General features: G+C 41.7%; 1 protein-coding gene across 2 annotated transcripts; it reads right to left on the bottom strand.

The window, feature by feature from the left end:
• Positions 1 to 222: 222 nt before the first annotated feature.
• LOC135546259 (cdc42 effector protein 2-like) lies at positions 223 to 8,686 on the bottom strand. Of its 2 annotated transcripts, none has more exons than XM_064974542.1 (2): positions 8,534 to 8,686; positions 223 to 2,273 (listed from the first exon to the last, which is right to left on the bottom strand). In XM_064974542.1, the coding sequence occupies exon 2, from the start codon at positions 1,917 to 1,919 to the stop codon at positions 1,056 to 1,058; it is 864 nt and encodes a 287-aa protein (XP_064830614.1). In that variant the 5' UTR covers positions 1,920 to 2,273; positions 8,534 to 8,686; the 3' UTR covers positions 223 to 1,055. The 2 variants fall into 2 exon arrangements, with proteins under 2 accessions (XP_064830614.1, XP_064830615.1); XM_064974543.1 differs by lacking the exon at positions 8,534 to 8,686 and adding an exon at positions 3,077 to 3,332.
• Between the last annotated feature and the right edge of the window lie 1,453 nt (positions 8,687 to 10,139).

Raw genomic sequence — 10,139 nt, 5'->3', positions numbered from 1 at the left:
AAAGCTGTCATCAAGGGTGGTTACTTTGAAGAACATAAAATATAAAATATATTATGATTTGTTTAACACTTTTTTGGTTACTACATGATTCCATATGTGTTTCATAGTGTTGATGTCTTCATTATTATTTTACTATGTAGAAAATAGTAAAAATAAAGAAAAACACTTGAATTAGTAAATTTTGACTGGTACTATATATAAAAAAAGGGATGGTACAGCATCTAATGTACATATTGATTTAATACATTACAGTAATATACAGTACATAACAATTTGAAATACACTAATATATGAATACAATATAATAAAATGCTGAGGGATTTGATGCAATTCCAGAAATTGCACCGCTGTTACAAAATATGAACTTTCTCTGGTCATCCCACTATAATTAAAGGATTTTGAAGAAGCTGCACATTTCTCATACTTTGATTCTAATGCACACAAAAAACATTTTGACCTCAGTTTTTGCCCTGCTGGAATGGTTGCATTTTGGATGTCATTACATCTGCCACTAGATGGCAACCTAATACATAGAATACTCCATTCAGTGTTGTACTGACATAAAACAGTCAAATTCCTCACAGAGGTACACACAGACCTTTAAAAAATGTGTGCCTGTAAGAATATCAAAAGCACATGAATTGTATTTTGAGGCAACTACGTTTCATCCTATCAGAAAACCACAGCGCTTACTTAAGGAGTTAGTGAAGTATGATTTATGTACCCTAACAATAGTGAAATGCTGAAAAACATGTAAAATGATAGTCTGCGAAAATGTAGACAGCATTTAGGTGGGAGAAATTATTGTCTCTCCACCATTGTGAATCTGAATATCAAAAGACAAATGGTTGGTTCTGAAGCTGCTGTGTATCCAGTCTGGATATTATATAGTCCCACAGTCCCAGCGTTTGTGTCCGTCAGTTCTGGCACTATCCTCTGTCTCTGTCTGTTTGTTGGACCAGCCCAATCATCATTAGGCTATATGTAGAATTGCAATAAAAGTGTCCCAGATACCTCTCTGCACAGAGGTGTCTAAGCCCCTTTCCTCCCTCTGCTCACAACTCACAGCGGTCATCAATGCTCTTGTAGCGGTCCATGATCCTCAGCACGTCCTCCAGGATGGACGGCCCCAGGTCCAGATCCAAGCCCATCAGGGACTCTGAGCGGGAGACACCGGGAGAGAACCTAGGGCACACGGTGGGCGACTCACTCCGCTCGCTTCCCAGGTCCTCATTACTCAGGCCAGCGTCTGAATCCAGGCTCAGCCCCCTCCGAGGGTCCAGGGGGCCACAGCTCTCTGACATGGAGTCCTCTGAGGAAACCTCTGAGAAGGAGCCGGAGGAGGGCACCATGTGCCTGAAGGAGGCAGAGTAGCTAAGGTTGTGGCAGGGGTCCATGTAGCAGCCGACACCTTGGTCACACACAGAAATAGAGTAATGCTTCTGCTGGTTTTGGTTATGGTTGTTTGGCTGAGGTTGGTACTGTTGCTGCTGGGACGGGGGGGTTGAGTCCTCCAGGTGAAGTCGAGGTGGCTTGGGCGGGGCCTGCTCATGGGCGATGAACACAGGCATGGAGATGGTGCTCTTCAGCATGCTGGTGGAGTGGTGGTAGGGGTTGCGGTGGTTGTTACAAGAGTGGTTGGATCCTTTGTCGTTCATGGGGTAGGCCTCTTCCAGATGCCTCTCCATACTGTGGGACCGTGGTAAGCCGTTCAGGGAGGGCAACATGTCCATCTTGCCCTGCAAAAAGCCCACGTCTCCGAACATGTCGCCCTCCCCCTCCGGCCCAACATGGGCACTGTGGCGAATGTCCCCTAGCGGGGGGCTAATCATGTCGCTGGACAAGACGTCTCGCAGCTTGAGCTTCTTCCCCCACTTTGGTGTGGTAGTCTTTAAGTACATGGGCGTCTTGGCTGGCATTCTGTTTCCCAGAATTCAGTGTGTGAGGGGATCGTCTCTCAGTGATAAGATTTGCACCTCCTTTTAATGATATGCCAGACAAAAGTGATTTTTATTGTTTATCCTTGTCCTTACTTTGTCCACTTCCTGGTGATCACAGTGGCATGTAGGCCTTGACCGGAGATCAACACACTCTCAAAAAGTCACCATTATTCAGTACGGGTGGTGGGTGTTCCAGCTTCAAAGCCTCCCTTCTTCCTTATCTTTTGGCCTCTCTGAAGATGAAGAATCCTTTGGCTGCCTTTATGTCTGCTGATTCTCTGATGAGGCTCAGTTGCTTTGGGAATGTGGCATCAAAACGCTAGGCTTGGAGGTCTGTGGAGACACAGAGAGAAAGACAGAGAAAGATTTACACCCTTGGAGCCAGAGGACAGAAAATATAAGGGGAAACACTTCAAGAATGGCTAAAACCACACAAAATGCCTTTAGTTTAACATGGCAGATGATGTGTGCTGATTTGAGGTTTGTGTGGGGTTTTGCAGTGAATCACACATTAAATCATACACCCTCAGGAAATCATTGCACATTCCAAAGACTTGCTAGACTTTTGTGGAAACACAATTTGCCAAGGAAGTTGTTTGTTCAAAACATTTTGTGTGCGTCTCCCTGTGTGGTAACCTGTTATCAGGGCCTCTTTGTGGTTCCGTTGCTGAGACAAACATTGCGTATTATACAGCTGTGTACATACTGAGGGAGCAAGAGAGATTATCGTACAAAACTAACACTTTACATACAAAACTAACACTTTACATTTACATACACATTTAAATGCACGTTAACTGCAGACTTTTTCTTCAAAGTCCATTTGGATAACAGGCATAAAAAAAACACGATCATGATGATCTGTTGGCTTTTGCATAGCATCCTTATTTCCACATTTTGTTACGTTACAGCCATATTCTAAAATGTATGAAATTGTTTTTTTCCTCATCAATCTACACACAATACCCCATAATGACAAAGTGAAAAACAATTCTAGACATTTTTGCTAATTTATAAAAATTAAATGAACAGATATCACATTTACCTAAAGTATTCAAACCCTTGACTCTGTACTTTGTTGATGCACCTTTGGCAGCGATTACAGCTTTGAGTATGACGCTACAAGCTTGGCACACCTGTATTTGGGGAGTTACTCCCATTCTTCTCTACAGATCCTCTCAAACTCTGTCAGGTTGGATGGGGAGTGTCGCTCACAGCTATTTTCAGGTCTCTTCTTGAAGGTTCTCCCATCTCCACACAAGATCCCTAGAGCCCTGTCAGAGTGAACATTGGATTCTTGATTTCCTCCCTGACCAAGGCCCTTCTCCCCTGATTGCTCAGTTTTGCTGTGCGGCCAGCTCTAGGACGAGTCTTGGTGGTTCCAAACTTCTTCCATTTACGAATGATGGAGGTCACTGTATTCTTGGGGACCTTCAATGCTATCTTCTCCAGATCTGTACCTCAACTAAATTGAGGAAATTGAGGGCTCCCGAGTGGCGCAGTTGTCTAAGACACTGCATCTCAGTGCAAGAGGCATCACTGCAGTACCTGGTTTGAATCCAGGCTGCATCACATCCGGCTGTGATTGGGAGTCCCATAGGGCGGTGCCCAGTGTTATCCAGGGTAGGCCGGCATTGTAAATAAGAATTTGTTATTAACTGACTTGCCTAGTTAAATAAAGGATAAATACATTTTTAATATCCTGTCTCGGAGCTCTATGGACAATTCCTTCAACCTCATGCCTTTGGTTTTTGCCCTGACATGCACTGTCAACTGTGGGACCTTTATAGACAGGTGTGTGCTTTTCCAAATCATGTCCAATCAATAGAATTGACCACAGGTGGACTCCAGTCAAGTTGTAGAAACATCTCAAGGATGATCAAGTTAACAGGATGCACCTGGGCTCAATTTCGAGTCTCATAGCAAAGGGTCTGAATACTTACATAAATAAGGTATTTCTGTTTTTTTGTTTATAATACATTTGTTCAAATTTCCTAAAACCTGTTTTTGCGTTGTCATTATGGGGTATTGTGCATAGATTGCTGAGGAAATTATTTTATTTAATCAATTTCAGAATAAGGCTGTAACAAAATGTGGAAAAAGTCAAGGGGTCTGAATATTTTCCGAATGCACTGTAGATACAAAAGTATGTGGACACCGCTTTAAAAATGGTTGCGCCTATTATAGCCACACCAGTTGCTTACAGGTGTATAAAATCGAGCACACAGGCATGCAATCTCCATAGACAAACATCTGCAGTCAAATAGCGTTACCGAAGAGCTCAGTGACTTTCAATGTGGAACCGTCATAGGATGCCACGTTTCCAACAAGTCAATCAAATTTCTGCTCTGCTCGAGCTGTCCATGTCAACTGTAATTGCTGTTATTGTGAAGTGGAAACGTCTATGAGCAACAACGGCTCAGCCGCGATGTGGTAGAACACACAAGCTCACAGAACCGGGCCGCCGAGTGCTAAACTGTTCGTCGGGAGCTTCATGAAATGGGTTTCCATGTCAGAGCAGCCGCACACAAGCCTAAGATCACAATGTGTAATGCCCTGGTGTAAAGCTCGCCGTAATTGGACTCCGAAGCAGTGCAAACGTGTTCTCTGGAGTGATGAATCGAGCTTCACCATCTGGCAGTCCGACGGACGAATCTGGGTTTGGCCGATGCCAGGAAATACTACTGTAAAGTTTGGTGGGGAAGGAATAATGGTTGGGGACTGTTTATCATATTTCGGGCTAGGGCCCTTAGTTACAGTGAAGGGAAATCCTAATGCTACAGTATAAAATGACATTTTAGATGATTCTGTGATTCCAACTTTATGGCAACAGTTTGGGGAAGGCCCTTTCCTGTTTCAGCATGACAATGTCCTTGTGCACAAATCGAGGTCCATACAGAAAGGGTTTGTTGAGATCGGTGTGGAATAACGTAACTGGCCTGCACAGAGCCCTGACCTCAACCCCATCGAATACCTTTGGGATGAATTGGAACGCCGACTGCGAGCAAGGCCTAACCTCCCAATGTCAGTGTCCGACCTCACTAATTCTCTTGTGGCTGAATGGAAGCAAGTCCCACAGCAATGTTCCTATATCTAATGGAAATCCTTCCCAGAAGAGTGGGTCTGTTATAGCAGCAAAGGGGGGATCAACTCCATATTAATATCCATGATTTTGGAATGAGATGTTCGACGAGCAGGTGTCTACATACTTTTGGTCACTTAGTGCAGTTCGTGGCTGTGCTCTGAGCTGACTCACTGATGATACTGCTTACTGCATTCAGCTGATGACATTATCTTTAATTATCTCAGTTAATGGAATCCCCACCAATTCTAGGACTTTACGCCTTCTGAAAACCTTCTTCATCAGGAGTCACGTGTTTAAAAGTTAAAACAATGTGAATGTCTAATAAGAATTGAGGGGATTTGTGTATGAATCATATCCTGTATGACTTATAGTACTATTGTCTCATTTGATATGTGTTGAAATGTTACACATTTTCTACTGCAGTCAGTCGACTCCTGGCATCTCTAACCGTCATGTGAATTTTAACACGCTAGCTTCACATATAAAGCTGCTTGAGATCTTTGTAAGAGGAGAGGTGTTGAGACTTGTTGGTGATGATTTTCACAGTGTTAATTGACTGCAGAGTCATTGGCCACATAGTGACAAGGTATTGTGTCACTGTGTAGAGAAATCAGATGGGGGCTGATCGTGAAAGTACTATACCATTTCTGCGACACACCATCAGATAAGATACAAACAGCCCGCTATTCTCTGAGACAGAGAGATTGAATTCTCCTTCTTGAGTTGGAAGTAAACAATATTTCACCCGTATATCTCCACATTATGTGTCTTTCAGATTGCATGCAGGGAAGTGAATCTATAAACATGCCGGTTGTCAAACACAATAGGGATAAAGTGCTGGGCTGGCCCATTCATTCTGACAGTCCTTGCACTGCATGACAATGATGTCCTGCTCCACTCTTTATTTAACTAGGTAAGTCAGTTAAGGACAAATGCTTATTTACAATGCCAGTCTTCCCCGGCCAAATTGTGCACCTCTCTATGGGACTCCCAATCACAACCGGATGTGATTCAGCCTGAATTTGAACCAGGGACTGAAGGGACTCCTCTTGCACTGAGATGCAGTGCCTCAGACTGCCACTCAGGAGCCCTAGGGTTTTTATTCAGGTCCTGTTCCTCACCTATTTATGGTGACAGACTTACCCTAATTCCATCACAGAGGAAATTTTATCAAACACACACACACACACACTCACAAACACATACAGTCACACACACACACACACACACGTACACACACACACTAACTGATAAGACAGTTGGATGAAAACTGACAAAAATGTTGATTTACTCATCACAACTGTGAAGTGACAGATATTCCTAAATATAGCTTGTTAATTCAAATATTAATGGTGATATTTAAAGGTTGAATGCAGCCATTTAAAAAAAATCGCAATGTCAAATAATTTCTGGGTAACAATGAAGTATCTTACAGTGATTTGTGTTCAATTAAAATGGTAAGAAATAAATAGAAATAGCTTCTTAGCAAAGACCAATTTCCCCAAAAAGAATTTGGGGAGTGGGCTGAGTGGAGAGGGGGAAACTGAAAACTAGCTGTAATTGGCAAAGAGGTTTGGAACTCACATTCTTATTGGTCAACTAACTCATTTACGCCTGGTGCAGCAAAGGGGGGAGTGGGTGGTCGTGATTTATTGTCTGTGTCCAGTGGGTGGGTTGTACAGACACAAGCCTTTCAGCCAAAACAGGCTGAAATTTCACGTTATCTTTTCAAACAGGTATTACACTAAAATGGCATTATCATCCTTTTCACAATTTCTAAGTGTATTTCCAAACTCATAGTGTGGAAATATATATAAAACACAGGAAAATCACGTTTCAGATTGCAATGGGCCTTTAAAATATATTTTTTTAATGATATATTTCGTTATTATTTTCCTGGACACATATGTAACATAGTTATTCAAGTCAAACATCTGTTTGTAGTTTCTTTCCGCCACATATGGTCTCAATTTGCGTTGTGTATCAGCAGGTTATACCATTATACCGCCAGTTCCGCACTCCTTGTTACATCTCTAGTCGAACAAGGGAAGTGGCTATTAAGAAATTGTGAATCATTCCTTGTCCTGAAATTCGTAATTCGGCTATCCTAATGGCACGTAGTTCCCCTAAACAGAATGTGTTTTGCGTCATACGCAATGTGGTTGACCTTTTGCTTAGTTTTTCTCTCTTCTGGTGACCAATGTGTTTTTGTAATATAACCAGACCAACAAAATAACCCAATGCCCAATCTATTAAATAATGGTAATAGTGTATTTTGCAGTGGGCGTAAGACATTATCCAGACGTTTTTGGAAATGGGAATACTCAGGCTATTGCGCAAATGTATTCCCTGTCAATTTTAGCATCATTCATCTATGTTGTGCATATTGCTGTGTATATTCTGTAGCCTACCTAGACCGTATAATTTACTCATGGCAGCAGTGAATTCAATCCGTTCAATGTTGATGAGGTAATACCTAAGCATCTAAATGTATGGCCAATGCAAATCAAATCGTATTGGTCACGTACACATGGTTAGCATATGTTAATGTGCTTAAAGCGAGACAGGCTCTGATTTATTGTCGTGATTAAGGTCCCAGGTTCTTGTGACCTTGAGTAACAGAGTCTCACTCAGACCCATTTGTTCCTGCCCACTGGTTGAATCAACGTTGTTTCCACGTCATTGAAATTATGTTGAACCAACGTGGAGTAGACGTTGAATTGACGTCTGTGTCCAGTGGGTGGGTTGTACGGACACAAGCCTTATGTAATATTTAGGCTCTGAGATCATCCAATTCCCGGACATCCCCCAGTTAACTATTTGGTAGGCTACCACTGTATACCTGCTAATCCCCACACACAACTCGGCTATTTTAAACGCGATTCTTTTCCAAGAGAGCAATGCATAAGCCCACAAACGGTTTACGTTCGTAGGCATATAGGACACACGCTTGAAGGAGTAGCCGTTCAAGTTTATTCAAGAGGCCATTGATTAGGGTATACCAGATGGATAGTATAAAATGCTGTAAATAATGGGATGATGTAGGCTACATTAGTAAACTTTAGTAGACTTTAAAGTGGCCTTCTCACCGACTCATTTTGTGAGGGTCGCGTGGCTCACACTGGATAGTTTTGTTAGTGGAAAACCCTGTTATACATAAGCTTTTAATCTTCTTAAAATATTAGATCCCTCATAATCAGATGCAGAACGTGGTTCCGAATTTTTCGAACTGTATCCATGATACCAATTTACGCACATTTAAGCTGCTCATCTCATGTGAATAAGCCATTTCAACACATTTTGATTTTGGTATTAGTAAAAAAAAACAGCGGTATAAACTGTTTTCTAATTTGCAGGCATGCAGGCTGGTGAAATAGAACCGATGTATTATTATAATTTAGATGAGAGATATTCGGATACAGGACGGACAAGTGACAAAAAAGACTTGGAAAGTAACTGTTTTAATTTCGTAATAATAGTCTAACAGAAGTAAATAATACTTGCCTACCTTGTACATGAATAGCTATATTTCCACAAGGAATAATCACGGAGCTGTCTATAGTCCACCGTTAAGGCGTCAGCTTCTCTCGTTAGTATAAGAACAGGTAAACCTCTTACTGCGAACTGTTTCTGGAGTCGAGGATCCTCGCAAGAGAAGGGAGGGGACGTGATGGGTGTGAATGAAGAAAGTGAAAGGGATCCTGGGAGGCGCGCTCTTGGACGCAATTAACTCATGGTAATGTATTGTAGGCTAAATAGCAAGCAGCAACAGATTATTCAAAAACAATTTGAAAGTAAATTCATCACACAGATTATTAAATGTTTGGCTAAGCATAAAACAGCCGTTTTTAAAGTTCAGTGAAGCACAAACACAGTTGATGTGCACATTCTGCATATGGGTCAATCAATTAAGCATAGGCCTAATAGTTTTGAGCAAGGGCGCAACTTTGGCTTTAGGAGTGGGGGGGACATTATTTTCTATTACATTTTTTATCCAGTCTAAACAGCATACCTAACTGTTCGGAAGCATCCTCATGGTCCTAAAGCACACCATTGCCTCATTTGTATCACATTCCAATGATAAAATTGGGGGGGGGGGGAATGCAATTTCAGAATCTGGTGAATGTTGCGACCCTGGTTTTGAGTATGTGATATTGTGAAAGTCAGCATTTAAAATGGATCTGTCATTGCTTTTCCCATCTCTGGGGAACTGTCATGATGGCCAAGAAGTTCCTAGGCAGGCCTACTGTCCCGCCAGATAATGAATCATCCAATGGCTCGATGGTTAACTCTGAAGGTGATGTGACAGCACTGTTCCCCAGACTTTATCTGATGGCCCCATGCACAACAATTTGGACACAATTATATTTCTGTTCAGTGTAGTATGATATATTAAGTTCTACTGCTTTAGTATGATATGCTGCCTTCGACTGCTTCAGTGTGATATGCTACATTAGGTCAGGGGTTAAAGTTAGGGTTAAGATTAGAGGTTAGGTTAAAAGGTTAAGGTTTGGTTGGGGGGAAGGGTTAGCTAACATGCTAAGTAGTTGCAAAGAAGCTAAAAAAAGTAGTAAGTATTTGAAAAGTTACCCTATGACCTAAAATGCTAAAGTTGTCAGTGAGGAGATTCCAACACACAACCTTTGGAATGCTAGACATTTGCATTATATGCCCATCCACCCGGACCAAATTCCCTCCTTTCATTTTAATAAAATATAATACGTATTGCTCTGAGACCAGTCTGAAACGTTAGGTCTTCAGGAGTCATACGGACAACAGAGCAATAACTGATTTACGGTCCTTGCATTATGCGTGAAAGGTAGATTAGAAATATTTGTTTCACGTTCAGTATTGCCCTTTGGGCGGCTCTGCAAGACAGACATTTTTTTCACTGAATTGACTTCACACTGTAAAATTACTTGCAGGCAGAACAACCGCAAAACATTCTACAAAATAAATCTTCATTTAACTTTTATGGTCTTGTAGTTTAAATGCTCATTAAAGTTAAACCCAAGAACTTGAGAGTGGAATTGTTTACAGGTTCCAACACACGCACACACACACACCATACTACAATTCCAGCCTTTGAAGTGCTGAGAGAATCTCTACACAAG

The sequence above is a fragment of the Oncorhynchus masou genome, chromosome 9, assembly GCF_036934945.1.
Source record: "Oncorhynchus masou masou isolate Uvic2021 chromosome 9, UVic_Omas_1.1, whole genome shotgun sequence".
NCBI classification, from domain to species: domain Eukaryota; kingdom Metazoa; phylum Chordata; class Actinopteri; order Salmoniformes; family Salmonidae; genus Oncorhynchus; species Oncorhynchus masou.
Note: the sequence above shows the minus strand (reverse complement) of the source record. Positions and strands in the feature narration are given on the sequence as shown.

What these genes read in the sequence shown, in the direction of transcription:
- LOC135546259 (XM_064974542.1), bottom strand. Translation starts at nt 1,919, where the DNA reads ATGCCAGCCAAGACGCCCATGTACTTAAAGACTACCACACCAAAGTGG.